Source organism: Bombus bifarius, unplaced genomic scaffold (genome assembly GCF_011952205.1).
Source record: "Bombus bifarius isolate JDL3187 unplaced genomic scaffold, Bbif_JDL3187 scf7180000009770, whole genome shotgun sequence".
NCBI classification, from domain to species: Eukaryota; Metazoa; Arthropoda; class Insecta; order Hymenoptera; family Apidae; genus Bombus; species Bombus bifarius.
Genome location: NW_022885326.1, coordinates 139,415 through 160,094, shown reverse-complemented (window position 1 = coordinate 160,094; position 20,680 = coordinate 139,415). Strand labels below are relative to the sequence as shown.

The following is a 20,680-nucleotide window of genomic DNA, read 5'->3' as shown; positions in this document are numbered from 1 at the left end:
GAATACCGCTTAGCGCGGTGTTCGTGTAATGAGATTGCAAAATTGCCTTAAAAAAGGCCTTATATATATTTACACGATGGCAAATTCTAGAGGTGCAGAGGCATATTATTGCCTTAAACATATAAGATAATAATTGATTTATTGTTCTTGCTTTCTGTACTTGTTTTCAAAATTGACTCATTCTTCACATGCAAATATATGGGTTTTTGAACTTGACACAAAGATCATACATACGTATTAACCTTTTTACGAGGAGGAACATTTCACCTATTATGTGAGGTTATTTGTATGCAGAATTAGCAATGTTGCTTCAAAAAAGAATTTATTTTACTTCTTGCGCTGTAGATCTCATATAACATTAAGAATTCGCATAAAGCAGAACGTGTCTGCCATGTTACAGGGAGTTCCACCGTACTTGTTGGATAGAGGATTCTATCTTCTATAACATTATTACTTAAATCGGTCTATAGTAATCAGAAAAAGGTTTCATCGTCGATAATGGTTACTGATAAACAAATAAATTTCCATTTATTCATATTGATTAATATAAATAGCGGATATGGTAAGTAAGCTGGTAATAATGGTTATGATAACTAAAAACAATCTCCGTCATTGATCATGAATACCGGTAACTAAAAGTTGTTATTATATAATGTTTATATTATGTATAATAGTTATTTCTAACTAGAACACCTAAAAATTAATATTCTTTAACCATTTAATTTTTTGAAAAATCTCTTAAAAATGTAATGATGCATTCTACTGTTTTCCGTTTAAACAAAAATTAATTTTTTCTCAATAGCTTTTTACTAATTGTCATTTTTTAATGTTGGTAATAATAAATAAAGATGTTATTCCGTTTTCAAATTTGAACCTGTAAAGATAATTATATAAATAATTCTACATAGTATGTTTTTTATCTTTTTAAATGTATCGTTTTTCATCTTTAGTTAGAATGATCTATCTATCGTGTGCTAAATATTATAAGGAGTACTATTGTATATTTTATACATTTTTACACATTATGTGAATTCTACCCATTTTATACTTTTAAATTTCCCATAAATGTTTAAAAGCCCACTAATTATACGAATACAAAACACAGACACTATAACTGTTTTAAGTTTAAAGGATGTTTTAAGTAAAGTAAACTTAGTATCACTAAAATAGCATTCCTATTTCTGATTTCATCAAATTGAGAATGTTAGAAAATGATTTCATAATTTCCCTGGGTATTAAAAATATCAAATATTCATCCACTTTGTATAAAATTATTTAACATTGCGATTATTTCTGGTCGTCTATCTATCAGTGGTAATAGCATAATCTATTAAACTCATATTGTAATGTATTTAGGGGTCAACGTAATTGCCACTTATGAATTAGTGCAACCTGTGTTCAGTGTTCAAACATTTTATTGTATGAAGCTTCATTTATGAATATATTGATATTGAAAATTTATCCACTATATTTATCTACATTATATATTTTCTTTCAAACATTTCAAAGAAGAAAATATAGATTGAAAAAAGTCTTGGGAAAAGTTTACAGGAGAGTAATATACAGGACATAATTATGTTGACAGAAATAATTTTTAACAATTGAAGGTTTTGTAACAATAAGAAAGCAATTTCAATATTTAAACTGTATTTATTGCAAGAAAAAGATATAGGCTTCATAGTGGGATGTAGAAAAATTCATTACTGTGAATATCAGTTGATCGCAAACCTATATTCTAAATTTTAAACTTTCACGATAATCAGATAACGTACATTCCGTGATTCTTCTGATTGCGATAGTGTCTTTAATATACATAGAGAGGAAATGAGAGTACTCACGCCTGTAGGTTTAGCTGTTCCACAGTATAGGTGCTACACCATGCGGCCAAGTGCTGAAAGTATTCCACGCTAGCATATACAAGAACCTATTTAGTTCCATCACAAACGAGGTATATTCGCCGTGGCTCCACGCTGTAAGATCCTTTCATTGTACTGTTCGACGGAAAATTTTTTTACGTTTTTATACTATTACTTTATATTATATCATCTATATTTTATATTTTATAGTATATTATTTATATTATATATTATTCTGTAATTTATTTGTTTATTTTATATTATTTTATACTCTATACATTTTTATTCTATCTATTTATTTTCACGACCGTAATCAAACATGATTTCTGCGTTTCTCATGTATGCTGATGTTCGTTTGCATTGGGTCTGCTCGTCAGTATCGACATTGTATATGAATATGATTCGTTGGCGACTACTTGTTGACCAGGCTACATAGTCAACTCGATTTTATCATTATCAATCCTATCGATTGCCATACCGATTAAAGCCTCGTCTCAAATTGTAATATCGAATTTCCACGATTACTTGAATTTTTTGAACAATACTCTTCTCATAGTTTTTCCGAGCGCGTTTCTTATAGCACAGTCCCCTTAAATAATTTTACTAAAAAACTGGATCATTCCCTCTTACATCTTCATCCACGTTTTCATAACCTGTGTGCGTATATCATATCACGATTTAACAACAAACTCTAATCAGTCTGAGTAATACCGATCGACCTTCACAATCAAATTATTCCGCCAATCCATACGTCTCACCCATGTGCAGACAACTAAATCATTCTTTAATGAATCAGAAATTTACAAAGTTGTAGTATTTGTAATTACGATCGACGATCCAATCAGTTCACCAACCACTTCATCTTACGGATGTGTTCGTTCTTGCGTTTAGGTTCTGTTCTTCCATCAGATCCCGAATTCGATAACGATCGTTTTCTGCTCTTTTTCGAACTTTCTGAATCGTGAATTACGACTCATTCAGGTGAAATATCAATTTCACATACTGTATGTGATTTTTCTGTAGAAAAATCTACCCGCGAACGGGACAATCGCGGTGTGTGTATGAAATTTGTGTAAACATTTTTTATATGTGCTATTATTTCTTAATTATTTATGGAGGCAAATAAAATTATTTATGGATTTTAATGAGTAGGCAGGTATAATGTTTAATCTACAATTTTTCTTACAGAACATCGTGCAGGATGATTTACGTCTTCAAATGTCATAATTTTCTTCTCTACCTATACGAAGTAAGCTGCTGCCCAAGTATCGTTCGATTTGAGGATACTTGTGCATCTCGCTGCTTAGGCTCACCTACTTTCGTTCGTGTAAGGAAGTTTGCTCGCGCACAGGAATATGTCGCTTCATTTTTAATTGTCAATAACTAGAAAAAAGCCGAAAAAGCAATTTTTTAATTCTCGATTTCCATCTTATTTGAGCTTCAAAAATCATTCCTTAAATTTTTTTACGCATGTAGCCAAATAACCTGTATATTACATGTTGCCTTGTAATATACAACTGGTTTATGTCTTGTAATAAGCAACTTACCAATCTCGAGCGTGTTACTTATTTTCAGGCAAAACTGTAATTAATTGTTGAAAGTATCAAAACAAAAAAGATACTATAGCATTCTAAGTAATCTTGAATTGGTGATAAATAAGAAGGAAAGAGTGAACCACTTCTTACAATTCCTAAAAGACATAAACCAACTAATCTAGCAAAATCAACGCATATACTGTAATTGATATCTACTATACACAATATGTCCATTATATCGTACGCCTTTTTGTTTATCTAATATACAAATTATACAAGCTTATCGTCTCAATCCGTGCGTCTTATAATATTAAATTGCGGGTTGTGTTCATATATCCTCTTATAGATATAAACTAATTTGTTATTTCAAAGTTAACGAATTCTTACTGATCACTGCACAAAAATATATATGAAATACATATATACATATACATATATAAATATACAATATACATATATTTATTACATTAATTTATATATAATTATATAATATATATGATATAATACATTATATTAATATGTATATATATATATATATTTGTACATAGTAACTTATATGTGTAAATATACTTAATTTACAATATACTTAATTTTAATATACTTAAATTACAATAATTTAACTTAAAATTTAAAAAATTTTTTAAATCTGATTTAGAATTAAGTGAGTATGCTGTCTAGACGGTTCCGTGTTGCAACTGATTATATCTGTCATTTGTCACTCGTCCTCACCATGAACATAACACTTCGAAAAATCTGTAAATCGTAAAAATCTTGAGAGTATATGGAAGGTGAAACCTAACTAGTAACTAATACCCTCAGAGATGGATGCGACCATAAAGAAATAAAATAAAATTTAAAAATATTTAGTAATAGATATCGAACAATATTCTTACAGTTATTCTGGTATATACTGTTTGTGTTTCAATAAATTACAATCACTTTGTCTAATTTTCAGTTGCTGACAAGTACCGTTCAGTGCAATATTTTAAAAGACAATTATTGTAATGTTTGATCAAATAAATTACCAAAACACGTTAAACGGGTTCATACAAGTTGTCATCAATACGAAGAGCAGCATCGTGCACTTAACAGAATAGAAAACATTTTCAATTCATTTTCAATTTCTAAGGCAATAAAATTTGTTAAAGCCATGCTAGCTTTGCAAAGCTTTGCAAAAAAGTTGCAAAAATGCGACTCAACTTATTCGTAATTGTATTATTTATTTCTGTTGTACTTATTTCAACGTGATTTCTGATGATTTGGAATCCATCTAAATCTGTAGGTCTCACATGTCTCCAATTGTTCCAAAAATCATTGTTATTTACTCTGCATATACGTACAGAAGCATTGGAATACTAGCGTCTTAACGCTGAAAACAAAGCCCTTTAAAATTTTGTACGCAAGTACCACAATGACACATGTTTATTGTTTAACCTAAAGTAGTCGCTAATAATCTTGCAATTAATATGACTTTAAATACTAATAATAACAATATTAACATAAAAATAGTAAATAAACTAATAATAACATAATAACAAAATTTATGTATGACTTTTGTTAAGGAGTCGAACCAAAATCCGATTTGTACTCGAGTCATCGTGGTCGCAGGTGCGTAACGACTGGATATGGTGCTGAGCAAGTGCCGCGATGTAGCCACCCACTGTTGATCGTTGCGATTGTTAGATGATCCTTCTTTCGATCTTCTTCTGTTCTTCTATCTTTTCTTTCCCTTCTTCTCTCACAAGACGTGGAACAAACAATAATACGCGCTTATCACCTTTGTCAATCGCTAATGATTAACCGTTTCATCGTTCCATCGACTCCCGAATTCAACTATTATGACTCTAGATTAATATAGATTATTATTTTTGCAGCGGTAATAGCGTGTCAAAAATTGTTAATACAGAGACTTTCCTTCGGGTGATTCGTGAAACTGCACTTATTACCAAACAACCACTGTATGTCCTCGTCAGGATAGTTCCAACTATATAAGTTGATAGCGTTTCGCACACAACAACTTCACATTTTTAATCATTTATGAAAAATTTGGGGATTTATAAATGTACAGAATACACATAATATATAAAACATATAAAATACCCAAAATATAGTACTCATTATAATATTTAGTACATAAAAAAATTTTTATTTGTCACATATCTGTTTAGTTTCATTTACAAAAAAAAAATTGACACATAGTTACATAAGATACATAATATGCACATAAATGCACATCAATAATAATTTTATATGCACACAATATTGCATAATATGCAATAAGTGTGTAACATGTACTGATACAACAATAATACAAATCGGCTGCTTTGTATAAATGTACAATAAATAGCAGTTTGGGAATTTTCAACAATAAAGATGTCGTTATGCTTGGATACAAACATATCGTAAATATGTCAATGTAAATTATATCAAGTCATTAGGATACGTGGATTGTCTCTCAAAAGATAAACTAATCAATCGCAATTTTTGTAGATTTAAGAACTTCGTCACTTGGATAAATGATTAGTGAAAAAAGTGACTTATTTTCATAAATTTATTTGTTATGTATACAGATATCATATAAATAGTGATAAATACCAAGGTAAATTTAAACAAATAATATTTATAACATCATTGCATTATTATAATATTCCTCGTACTTTTCAGTTTATGGAAATACATAATCAGTAGCTTCTAAGTGCTTCTTTAGTACTAGTTTCCAGTCTTTCTGTTCATATCAATAAATGAAAATACTTTTCTTAACCATTGTAAATAACCTTCTTTCATTCTATTGAAATATAAAGTAGAACTTAATATCGATTATTATCAGAAACGCTACAAACTTTTGGGGATGTCTAGTAATATTTATTAAAATATTGTTTCTGGACCATAGAGTGAGAAATCTATTTTGCCGGAAACTTCCTCGCACCTCTATATATAACTCGTTTGAAAATCAACATTGATTGTTAAGATTGGGTCATTAGGGCCATAACTGTTTAAAATTAGATCACCTCATTTTTAAATTTCTAATTCCATCCTATTTTATTACTCGTATTAATATTTATCATTGAGAATGTAAAATATACAATTAAATTAATTATTTTATCATAGTTATCTATATTAAATTAAATTTTATTAAACGAAATCAATTAAAAATTCATTTAACTAAAAATTCAATAATTATATTTCTAATGTTAAAAAATGTTTTCAGTATGGACAAAATACACAGATCGGTATGCAGGATTTCTCACTCAATATAAATACAATTGAAATATGAAAATTCGCAGATTCCAGCAGGATTAAAAGTTAAGATACTATCTCTAAATTCTGTTCATCGTGACTCGTAATAAACGAAACACAATTTTCATCATTAACATTTACTACATTTATCGCATAAAGACTGTTATCAATCGCTTTATCTTTGTTATTGTATGTATCTTCATCTCTCTGCTGGCACGAACGTCCGTCAGGCAAATTTTCGTTCGATTGACATGATTTTGAACCTTCTTCGTCATAGATAGTAAATCTTTTTAGATCGATGTTTGTGGAAGCTGGAATAACCTGCTTTTTTTCTAGTTTCTTGTTTATGGATTGTGCTTGTTGTTTGGTTGATAAGTCTGAACATGAATCTTCGATGAATTTTTCTTTCGAGCAGCATTGAGATGAACTGCAGTGCTCGCCATGACAACGTATCAAGCAATCGGCTTTTTCCGTATTTGGTCTCAACTGTTAAATTAAGAATTAATAAAATAAGGAAAATAAAGTAAGGAAGATTCTTTTTGTTTTTTACTTTAGTGTTAATTGCTTGAGTATTTAACATATCGTAGTAATGAACATAGGATAAAACAACAATATTTTGTTAATCAGATTTATAGAAGAAAAAACATAATGCTCACACACATAAAATGGGAATGGCATTTCCTTCTTATTCATTCTCAATCTATAAAAATCAGCATTCTATGGAGTTGTGGCAATTTTAATGATCTTTCAGTGATCTCAAATACCTAAATCTTAATTATTTCAAGTTACAACATTTGTGTGAAGTGATATTTCTACTATAATTGTGTCACTTTTTAAGTTTAGTTTATATATGTCAACAAATTATTATCTTAAGTTATGATAATATTTGAAAACTTTTACTATATGGTAAGATTAATCGACAGAAAATACGAAATAAAAATATTTAATGGAAAATTTCATTAAGAAAGAAATATATTTTCCGAAAGCAAACAATAATCATTTATCATACCAGGAATAAAAACGTACGAATATCAACGTACAAATTTACATAGCTATTTTTGAAAATATAATAAACACTCGATGTAAAGTATTTTATTCAAAATATACATATTAAAAATTATCATAATTCCTTGGGACAATTTTCTGAATATCGCTCTTTATGTTTTTGGCTAATAAAAATCATAATAATAATAATAATCGAAAGTGCTATAAACTACAACCACTAACAAATAGTCGTCGAAAGCGACACAACTCAAAATATGAACCAATCCGAACAATCCGTAAGAGAACGATTTTTTCACTTAACCACGAAAATTCAACATTTATGTGTAGTTCAATAATTGGATGAATAATTTAGCACTATGAAAGTCACAAATATGCCGAATTATCGTAATTTTAACATAGGTATAATATATAATCTTGTAGATATGTAATATCAATTTACATTTTACATCATATTTATACATGTTTGATTTCTTAATATTCTTTTTTATAATTCGTGTCTATTTAAAAATATTTGCTTACATACCTTATAAAATTCCGGCTGTATTGTAACTTGAGTTATTCCTATCTGTATGAAAAAGGCTGTTACTTCGTCGGTAATACTGGCATAAACCTGTGCAACAGAGTGTTATTCCTTATTCAGTACACCCACTAAATGCAGTAAACTAATGATGGGATCAAGTTCGGATATGGACTAATTCATCCGAATCAAATCCAATACTAAGATTTACCCGTGCATTAACTGTTTTCGAGGTATGTTACCTGTGTTTCTACTCGTATTTTTATTATTAAAGATGGACAATGTCGTGATTATATAATGGTTTGTCCATTGTAAGTAAAGTGCTTGTCAAGTACTGGATCGTCGCAAATTGATTTCGAAGCTTGGAAGGACTACTTGCACCTTTCAAAAATCTACTTATAACCACTTCGATGTTCGAACAAATTGAATCCCTTACAAGTAGTAAAAAACATGAAAGTCAGAAAGGCATTACCATTATTAGAATTTCATTAAGTTCTTTTAACTAGACAAATTCCCCAGAAATTATAGGCAATAAATAAGATTCCTATAAATTTTATTTGAACGTTTGCATTTGTAACGAACCGGAAAGATGAATTTAGCGAACCAAAAATTTCTGATAAAGTGCTGGTATAGTTTTGGACTAGCGTTTGCCTGTACGTGAGAGTACCTATTTTTATTTAGTACCAGTCAAAGTACTCGTGGGGGATTCGAATCTTTTACATTTAGGTTCAAGTTTAAAACTTGAAAAAGTGGTAGTTCGTTTTCTCAAGACTCTAATCTAATTTAATTGGTTAGTGTTCGAATCTACTTGCGATGTACTTAAACCCATCACTGTAGGAAACTCACCATTGGATCCAAGAATATGATGTGAACCGTAGAGATTATCTTCTGCCCTGTTAATTGCCAAACATGTAAGTCGTGTACGTTCACGATACCAGGAAAAGCTTCTAGTAGTTCTCTCTTAAGAGAATCAATGTTTATGTGATTAGGGATTGTTTGCAGCAGTATCAGTCCAGATTCTTTCACTATAATAAAAATTTGCACGCATGTCATGATCAAATTAAAAAGTGCTTTGCTAGAAATTGGATCAATTTTGAATGGAATAAAAATTGTATCAATCAGTTGCATCAATCACGACAGTTAATGTTAATATAATAAAAATGCCAAATTCCACTTTTAACTGAAGAATCTCAACAACTATTTCTTATTCCTTCATCCTTGTCACGAAACGCTTGAAAATAAAAAAATTTCTGTTTGATACTCAACAGAACTTCAAAGTACTGCTTCTAAATTCTTATTTTTTTAAATTTTCGATATTTATTTTTCATTTTGCTTCATACACACACACTCACACTCACACACACACACACACACACACACACACACATATAATGACACTCATTCTAATTAGAAATCTTTTTGATTTCTCTGTTCAAATAAGCAGGATGATCAGAATCATGTTAATCAGAATCGGACTAAATGTCTTATAATCGAGTAATTTTTAGCCATTTCAACGATAGGTCAAACACAGAACCAAAATATTTCCATTCGGAAAAGCTATGTGCGAATAAAGTTTCATTTGGAAATATTTATTATACCTAATATTACCAATCTAACATCTTTCCAATAATTCTTTATTTACATTTTAATACTTACTATATGAATAGCTAAGTGCAAAGAGTGAAATGGCTGAAATAATTGCGAAAAGCGGATCGATGTATTTGGCCACGTTAGAATCGGTAAAATATACTAAAATGGACACGAGAATAACAAAAACACAGCCCAAGGCATCACGACACGTTTCTCGTAGACCTTGGCTTTTTGGTATACCCAGAGGACTTCGCCTAGTTTGCGAGGATAACTGTTCTTCGCCTTCTTTCGCTTGCTGCGAACTGTTCCTAAAAATAGACAACGCATATCTTATCGTTAGTTTCGGAAATCTTCCACATTTCTTTTGAATTTGGATTAGCCAAAAAAATATATGTATATAGTAAAATCATAATTAGAGTGCAGATATTTATGCAAATTCTTATTTTTATGAATATAGTTTAAAAAATGGAATCCAGACGGAAATTTATTTTATCTACTGTGCCATAACAAATATTACACACAGAATATTTCATATATTTTTGAATATTTTGTGCATTTTTGGATTTCTCCATAAATGCAAAGAAATTTATGGTTCGGTCATAATATATTTTTTCTAATTTCTCTATCAAGCATTGAAGAGTTCGATGACGTACACAAATTCTCAAAAGTTTCGAATAATATATTGTTCGCAATAAATTTATTTGTATAGTATATGTCTATACATATTTATATATGTATAGTGTCGTTCGTAACTGAGAACTATATGATTCTATATAGACAAACAAATCTAAAGCTAAAAATAAAATCTTTTCGAAAGAATATAATGATATATATTTTCGAAATACAATGATTTTACTTTTCATAATCATAATAAAAAGGTGCAATAAAATATTACGATGTATACAAATGACTTTTACTTGCACACTTGTAGAATTATTTTGCTACTAACAAGCGCTTTATCTTGATCACTTTTTAATTTTTTAATTATAAATCAAATTAAGGAACTTCTTCTAAACTTATGGAAAGACTTCTGACTCTAATATAACTTACATCACATTTAAATAGTAACTGTACATAACAGTAATATCATAAGTAATGACATATATAATTGCTACTATGTTTTAGTAGGAATTTTAAATTTATAGTTTGTTAATCTATTTTCATTTCTCTATTTGAATTCTATTGTATAAAAACATGCATTTACGTAAACATACGCAGACTAATTATGTTGTTCAGTAAATTTTAATGTTTTTTCGATTTTGTAATCTTCAGTAGATGATTCCTGCACACTTCTGTAAGCTAAGCACAAATCTGCAACACGTTTTTTTCTTGAAATCTACAGTTTTCGAAAAAATCAATTTTGAAAAAAATTGCAAATTTTCAACTTTGGATATGTTTTGTGCTGTTAGAGTAGCAGTTACCGAGTTGCGGTTCGGACGAAACAATTCTGTGGACTCTTTTGAACAAAATAATATGTATTGTTAATGCATTATAAACATTTAAATATGTTTTCGAAAACTGTCGGTTCTAGGAAAAAACGATTTGCAGATTCGTGTTTAGCCCACAGGTTAAACAGTGTTATCAAATGACATACAGTTATTATATAATATTACATACCGTCGTAGTATCACATCTCCATTCATTGTAACGTGGAGAACAAGACCCTGATTGAAGGTGTATCCTCCAATTAGTATGTAACAAAAAGCATTAAGGAGGATACCACACGCGCCAATTGTGAGAACAGGCATCGGATGGTGCATTTCATCCAAATGATCTATATGCACCAGAGTTTGTAAAGCTTCGACCAACAAAGAAAAGCAAAAAGATGCGAGAAAAACGCAACAAATAAGCATCGTAACGATATCTATTCTCGCCCAGCCAAATGTATTCTTCATCCTCCTATCTGATCGTGATTGCTGAAAAATAAATTTTTTGTTCTTTCACGTGTTCTTTAAATATAATTTAATAAATAGTTCTTCAAATTTCGATCGTGCTTTTAATTATGCGTTGTAGTTTGTGTCGGCGCAATGTCTCGCTAACATTACAGTTCACTTCTTTGGAATGGATCTGGAACAGTTGTTACAGGTGAACGCCAGAACAGGAAATTTAAACGATAAGGTCTGAAACAGTTTCTACTTCTAGTAACTTCTATTCTTCTAGTAACGTTGACGAGATGTCAGCACAAAGTGAGACGGACAATTAAAAACACGATCGAAACCTGAAAAACCATAAATATATCATCCAAACGTCATGGAAGCCTAAGATCTAAATAATATTTTAATAGAGGTTAAAATGATAGGGGATAATAATTGGAGCCTTGAATTCTAAAATGGTTCACCAATATTTTGAGAAAATTAATTTTCTTTAATTCATTGTATTCTTCATAGATACATCTTTGTCATATTTATATTTTTATACACAACCACCTTTTCTTAAAAAAAATCTTGGTAAAACCAAAAGTTGTTTTGGAAATCATCGAATAATTTATTGATATTTAACAAACCAAATATTTATTTTTAATCACTGTCCCAATTTCACTTTTGGAATCTTTGTTTGCAAGCTTTTCGGCGTGTTGGGTATATTTCTGTATTAAATTTTCAAAGCAAAAACGATCTGACTACAAATTGAATTATTTTATTTTTACCTTTGTTTTCGTCGACAAAGACGTCGTAGAACCGCGTTCTTCGCCATTTATGCGAATTACTGAATTTCGTAAGGAACTGGAAACGCTATTTTCACTGTGACTAATGCTGCTTTGACGATGGCTATACTACAAAAAAGAAATATGTTAATACTTAAATTAATTATTGTTCTCTATAAATTGTATTCTCAATAAAAAAATATTTTAAGATACTTTTGAGAGTCGCATAAATAAATAATAATTGTCGCATTTTCTAATAGTTAAACTTTAGCTATATTCTTGATAAAGTAAACAAAATGTTGTTCGTTTTATATGAAATATTTCACAAATTTTATGGAGTTTTCATATTATCTAATAATAGTGAGATTGGTGGAAGGTACAGAATCAAGAATAATATGAAAGAATCAGTATTTTGAGATATAACGGAGAATACCAGAAGATAAGGGCAATAACTATTTCAGACTAATAATTTAAGAAGGAGGGAACAAAGGACCAAAAACTAATGGCGAGGTACAGACGTGCAAACGATAAGCAAGGAAATAAATTTTAATTTGAAAGAGAAAGAACGAAGGTGTAGACTATATGAGGGAGAAAAAGAAATTGTAGAGTACTGAAGAGTAGATGCAAGGAAATGAAAGCAGAAAGAAGAGGAAGAGAAAGAATATGTTTTAGAGAAATGCGGTTCAAGAAAGGACTGGATAAAGAAAATAAGTAGGAAAATAAAGAAAAGGGAAAGGGAGTAGGGAGGATAGAAAAGTATGGAGAGGAAGCATACGAAGAGGATAGAGAATGAGTTAAAATAACTGATAGAGAAAGAACCATACAAAGAAAAGGAGTGCTGTACAATGCGATACTAAAAATAATAGGAATAAATGGCGAACAAGACCATAGATGATTTAGGTCTCAAAACAAACAAATATATTTACTATATGTAGACGTATATAGGTTATGTTAAAAGCAAATATAAGGATGTAAAACCAAACCCCCTAAAGGCCCAAAAGAGCAAATGAGCTATCAATAAATGATACTCTCTATTGATTATAATATAATAATAGAAATATGAAATTCATATGAATTCTATAACTTATTGTGACTATTACTTTTTATAACGATAAATCACTAACATTAATTTATTTCTAATTAGTTTATATAGTTGTAAATAATTGTGTTCTGAATTATAAACATTTGAAACCTAATTTATGCTTTCTTAAACAAATAAGTTAATCGTTTACGTTATTCAGTTTTGTAATACTTGTTTTACAAAGTAGATAATAACATGCATATATACGATTGACTTTAATTGAATACAAATTAAGATTTTTATCATCATGGGAAATGATAACGATAACACAATCTACTCTCGTCTATTATAACTATGTACTCTGCGCATGTTTATACTAGATATTATATTAAACGAAAAACAAACTATATCAATTTCAGAAATTTTATTCTGGAACGCTTAGCGTAAGCAGTTTTGACCAATCACCAGTCAATTTTAGGCAATTGTATTTATGACACACGATTTTTTACCGTCTATTTAGTTTGTTTTAATCGTTATTCCCTTTCTACTTATAATTTTCTCCATATTTTATATTAACTATTTATTTTTGTAGTATATTTTTTAATGGTATTTATAATTTCAAGTAATCCTGAATTTTTTTAGTGTATAATTTGTAATATTTTGTTACAACGAAAATAGAAAGTGAAGCTATATGTGTTTAATTTATAATAAAATATTATTAAACGGAACACCTATATTTACTTATGCTATGTTATAAAAAATTTTGATAACTGTAGAAGCAAGTTATATGGAAAAAGAAACATTTTGTTGAGTTTTGTTATAAAGCATAGATCACGAAATTTTAACTAATTCATAAGGACAAAAAAATTTTCTTCTACATTTTCGTTCTTCTTACTTCTTATTAAAGTAAATAAAATTATGTCAATTACCTTGGGATATTGTTTGCGATGTCATATGCATTTTGCAAAGTTTTGAACCTTTAAATTTTCTATGAAAGCATAACGCATAAACACCTGCAGTCTAATTATAACCAATCTACTATTATTTTTTAAACATACATTACCTAACTAACTTAATTGCAACAATCAGTAGATAATTTTTTATGATATAACATGAGTGATGAATACACGTGTTTTGTTTAATAATATTTACCAACTAGGTTTATTTTTGTTTTAATGAAACATTACAAGTTATACGCTAACGAAATTCATGATTATTAAAAATTATTATTAGTATAAAAAATGAAGTAAATTGTAAATATAAATAAGAAAAAAATTTGTTAAAAAGTTTGAAGATCGAAAAATCATGTGCATCATCGTGCTATGATAAAATTAATCAACTTCTTTGAAATCAAAATCCTTCAGTGTTTTTCTTTTTTCTGATAACGAGATAACACATTTCTGTAGCATCAATCCAATGGTACAAACACACGGTAAGTTCTTACAACGAATTCAAAATGTCACCGATTTGATAAATAAGAAAAATGAAAAAATTATTAAAAAAGATCATATATAATAAAGAATAGAAATAAATGATATGTTATTCAGAATATAAAAATAACAACATAATAATATATTTAAAAGTACAAAAGACTATAGAAAATTATTATCGTCGAGTCAAATAATATTCGGAAACGTAGAATTTAAAATGTTACATATTCATGAAATAGAAGAATTACATGTATTTTGTGCATTTTTTGGATGTTCAAATTTCTCATAAATGTATAAAAATCCACAGTCTACATATATCATATATCATTTCCATTATCATTCAATACTGTAATAAAATTCTTGTTCTTTGATACAGTTGATAAACATCGCAACAGAATTTAATGGATAATATTGACGCTGGCAAACTCAAATCAAAAATCAATTCAAACTTAGGAGAAAGAATATTTCATATACAGGATATGTTTGTTGTTTATATGAAATATTCTTTATTATAGTAGATAGTTGATGATCGTCAAAAAGAATAGTTTGATAAGCTGGATAATTTACGGTGAAACTTACCTTGATGGAGGCGATACAACCAACAAGTGCTATGATGTTGCATAGCATGTGATAGGCATTGAGGAGTAACGTGAGCGAATGAGTCACATGACTGGCGACCATTTCGACAATAAAAAAAGCGGTGGTGAAAAACAGGATCAGGTACAATTGGACGGGCTGCAGTCTTCTGAACCATTCTTTGACAGCCATGATCCTGCAGCAAAACCACACAGTGAACGTTCCTACTTTATTCCAGATACTACACACGTACATATAGAAGAACCACAATTCCACGGTTCTATCTGCTGAGAGATAGGATACCGTTGCTCTCTTACTTTCTCTTATAATTAGAGCAAAATTGCAGTTTTGTGCAATTATGTGATATTTGAATGCAAAAATTCGTGGAATCTACATACAGGATATGCAAAAATATACAGATTGTATATATGCCTTAATACTTTTTTATACAGAGTACAAAGATCCATTGATTAATGTAAGAAAAAGTTGTTCTATTTGAGAGATAGAAATAGTTCTTAAATATTCAAAACGTCTCCGCTTTCGGAATGAACACTAGGCCATTCACATTATTCGCAACCATTTAATTTTGCCTAATGAAATGTTGTCTATCTTTTACCATATCATAGCTATAGTTTGTCCCGGTTATGGAACACTAATAAAATGTTATACTTATAATACACTATATATATATATATATATATATATATATATATATATATATATATATATATATATATATATATATATATATATATATATATATATATATATATATATGTAATATCATGATATAGTATATTTATAAGGAATGGACAATAGAGATGTTAATCGGACAGAAAAAGACGATTGTTGTTCAACTTGAACTATTCACACCAAACGTACAGAAAACAGCGCAACTAAATAACTAGATAACGACTCGACTTTTACAAAACGCAATCAACACTCTCTCGGCAACGCCACTCGCAAACACTGCTTCTCCGCTCACACTCTGCTTTTCGAATCTCTCTCTGGCCATTGTCGCATTCTATTGTCTTTTCTAGGCACACAGACATTAAACAAAAGCCGAACAATAAAGAAATCTACAACATCAGTCGCCTAATGAACGCGATAGTAAAGATCGAACCACCGCTCGTGAAAAAAGAAATAGTGCAATGCAAAAGGTGCCAAAGGTACGGTCATACGCAGAAATATTGCAACCATACTTTCCGCTGCGTTAAATGCGCAGGCACTCACTCCACTGACCAGTGCGCCAAATCACCGGAAACCCCAGCGAAATGCATCCACTGCCAAGGGGACCATCCTGCCAACTACAAAGGCTGCCCAACATATAAAACACTATACACGAACAGGTACCCTAAGCTCAGAGCAAAAGAGGTATCCAACCAAACACCCAGCCCGCCGAAATTCACGACTACCCCAACCCCCTCAACCAACCAAACACCCAGTCCTACCAAATTCATCTCCACCTCAACCTCTTATGCCCAAGCAGTACAAGGCATCCAAAATAACCCGAACAGCCAAAGGAATCTTCCCCAAAACAGTGTCCCCAACCCACCTAACACAGACAACTCCTCAAGGCTTGAAAAGCTAATAGAGAAACAATCAGAGCAAATAAATCACTTGCTATCGCTACTAACACTCATCGTGGAAAAATTAGCACGCCCCGACGCAAAATAAAACCAAGGCGCATAGCACTCTGGAACGCCAACGGTCTAGCGCAACACAAACTTGAACTAGAACTCTTCTTAAAACACCAGCAAATCGACGTAATGCTCGTATCGGAAACCCACTTCACCGACAAGAACTACCTGAAAATAAATGGTTACAAATTTTACCATACCCAACAACCCAGCGGAAAGGCCCACGGTGGCACCGGAATAATAATCAAAGCAAGTATTAAGCACTACGAACTTCCATCATTCCAGAAAGACTACCTCCAAGCAACAAACGTAGCAATAGAAGACTGTCATGGCACAATCACCACCTCAGCAGTATACTGCCCTCCCAGACACTCCATCGCCAAAGAAGACTTTGATAACTTCCTGGACTCCCTGGGCAATAGATTCATAGCTGGAGGAGACTATAACGCCAAGCACATCCAATGGGGCAGCAGACTGGTTACAGCAAGAGGCAAAAACCTCTTAAACAGCATAATAAACAACAACCTCAACTACCTCACCACATACGAACCCACATACTGGCCCACTGACACCAACAAAATACCCGACCTTCTCGACTTCTTCATAACTAAAAATAACCCATCAAGACACGTCCAGATCAACTCCTCGGCTGATCTCTCCTCTGATCATTCTCCCGTGATAGCAACAGTCAGTTCAACAATCATCGAGAATACACCTAATGGCTCCATTCACAACCAACACACCAACTGGCAGCTCTTCAGAGAAGTCTTTACACACTCAACCTCAGCCTTCACCCCACTAAAAACAAAGGAAGAAATCGAAGCAGCCACGGAATACTTAAACAGGAGCATAATAAACGCAATCCGCCTCTCCACACCGACAAAGCCATCTAACAGCAAACAAGAATATCCCCAATACATACTAAAAAAAATAGCAGAAAAACGTAGACTAAGAAGAGTGTGGCAGACCCATAGAACACCGGATGACAAACGCAAACTAAACAACGCAACTAGAAAGCTATCCAGAACCTTAAAAAACTATAAAAACGACTGTTTCCATAAATACCTCGCCAGCTTATCCCCCACAGCCGACTCCAACTACTCACTATGGAAGGCCTCCAGGAAACTCACACGCCCCCCACAAATAATCCCACCTATCCGCCGTCCGCAAGGTGGATGGGCGCGAAGCCCTATAGAAAAAGCCGACCTGTTTGCTAAACACTTGTCAAAAGTATTCAAACCCCATTCCCCCAAAGCCGCCGCGGACGTTACTGAATACCTGCACACCCCCTTCCAAATGTCCCCTCCTATCGAACCCTTCTCCTCTGCAGAGACTATAGAAACAATCAGTCGCCTAAACCCCAAGAAAGCAACAGAACACGACCTAATAGGCAATAAAGCAATCAAGGAACTTCCCATAAAAGGGATAGCACTCATCACATCGATTTTTAATGCTATCCTTCGCCTGGAACACTATCCTAAGGCCTAGAAAATCTCATTGATTACCCTCATCCCTAAACCCGGTAAACCGATATACGAAACCAGCTCCTATCGCCCAATCAGTCTTTTACCTACCCTGTCCAAACTATTCGAGAAGATGCTCACGAACCGACTCCTTCCAATCCTAGAGAACTTGAAAACACTCCCAGATCACCAATTCGGCTTCCGAAAACATCATTCAACAGTAGAGCAAATCCACCGCTTAACTCATGCGATCAGCCAAACACTCGAAAAGAAAAAATATTGCTCAGCGGTTTTCCTAGACATCCAACAGGCATTCGACAAAGTATGGCATGAAGGGCTACTATACAAGCTTAAAAAGATCCTACCTCACCCCTACTACTCCATCCTAAAATCTTACCTAACCAATAGACAATTCATGGTTAAATGCCTAGACGCCACTTCCGCAACATTCCCAATAGAAGCCGGCATACCCCAAGGTAGTGTCCTCGGACCCCTACTGTACTCCATCTACACTGCCGCCCTACCTATATCAAACGATATAACAACAGCGACATTTGCAGACGACATAGCGCTATTAGCTACCCACGCAGACCCGGTAATAGCCTCATCCACTCTCCAGCGAAGTCTCGACTCCATGGAAAAGTGGTTTCACAAATGGGGCTTCAAAGTCAACGAAAAGAAATCCTCACATGTAACCTTCACGCTCCGAAAACAAACCTGCCCCCAGGTCACCATCAACAATGCAACAGTTCCTAGCAGGGACACAGTCCGATACCTGGGCATGACCCTGGACAGGAGACTAACGTGGAAGACACACATCTCAGATAAAACGAAGCAACTAAAGGACAAACTAAAAAAACTCTATTGGCTCACGGGCCGACGCTCCAAACTAAACATACAGAATAAAATTACCCTCTACAAGACCGTAATAAAACCTGTCTGGACCTACGGAATCCAACTATGGGGAACAGCAAGTAACTCCAACATCGAAATACTACAACAATTCCAATCGAAAACGCTAAGAGCCTTAATAGACGCACCTTGGTATGTTACCAACGAAACCATCCATCGCGACCTCAAGATACCTACAGTCAAAGAGGAAATAGCAAAATATAGCGACAGATATAGCAAAAGAGTCAACAAACACCGAAACCCCCTAATCACTGGACTACTCGATACGACGGACCAGATTCGCAGGCTGAAGAGGCACTACCCGCTAGACCTAAAAGTTAAATTCATTTAGTTATCCAAATTAAGCATATGCACTTACTTATAATACTTATAAATTATACCTATCTATAATAAGTATTAACTTATTGTAAATAAACAGCCATGTCACTGCGCCACGCCAGAAAAATTACTGAAAATTCTCAACGCGAGAATTGATTGTAATTTCAACAAATAAATAAAAAAATTTCTAGGCACACGTGTTCTGCAGACGCTCGTAGCCAGGGTCACGTAGGTCTTTTCTACGAAACTATGCACTTGAAAAGACCGATGACACATTGATGGACCCGACGGCGCCTCGGCTCTCGCGACATTGTTCATGGTTCGCCCGATATCTCTTAGGCTTTTCGTCCACGATACTACATATATATATATATATATATATATGATATATGATATATATATATATATGATATATGATATATATATTCTAGTGTATATTGTATATTGTATGTATAGTATATACATACATAGTATATACATATATATATATAGTATATATATACATATATATATAGTATATATATACTAATATATACTATATATACTATAGATATATACTACTATATATACTATACTATATATACTATATATATATGCTATATATACTATATATAGTATATATATAGTATATATATAGTATATGTATAGTATATATAGTATATATATAGTATATATATAGTATATATAGTATATATAGTATATATAGTATATATATATAGTAGTATATATATATAGTATATATATATATGTATATACTATGTATATACTATGTATGTATATACTATACATACAATATAGAATATACACTACAATATATATATATATCATATATCATATATATATATGTATATACTATGTATATATATATATATATAGTATGTATATATATAGTATATAAAACAACATACTATAGTATATCTACTTATAATATAATAAAAT

The 20,680-nt window shown here is 31.6% G+C and overlaps 1 protein-coding gene across 3 annotated transcripts in view; it reads right to left on the bottom strand.

The window, feature by feature from the left end:
* Positions 1 to 6,625: 6,625 nt before the first annotated feature.
* The window catches only part of LOC117215674 (zinc transporter 1), a 30,219-nt gene continuing 16,164 nt past the window's right edge, over positions 6,626 to 20,680 (bottom strand). For all 3 annotated transcript variants that reach the window (XM_033462065.1, XM_033462064.1, XM_033462066.1), the window contains exons 2-8: positions 15,412 to 15,604; positions 12,385 to 12,510; positions 11,358 to 11,656; positions 9,807 to 10,048; positions 8,997 to 9,175; positions 8,157 to 8,243; positions 6,626 to 7,114 (exon numbers count right to left, since the gene is read on the bottom strand). In XM_033462065.1, coding sequence (XP_033317956.1) covers positions 6,695 to 7,114; positions 8,157 to 8,243; positions 8,997 to 9,175; positions 9,807 to 10,048; positions 11,358 to 11,656; positions 12,385 to 12,510; positions 15,412 to 15,600 — 1,542 coding nt within the window. In that variant the 5' untranslated portion in view covers positions 15,601 to 15,604 and the 3' untranslated portion in view covers positions 6,626 to 6,694. The remainder of the gene's footprint in view (positions 7,115 to 8,156; positions 8,244 to 8,996; positions 9,176 to 9,806; positions 10,049 to 11,357; positions 11,657 to 12,384; positions 12,511 to 15,411; positions 15,605 to 20,680) is intronic.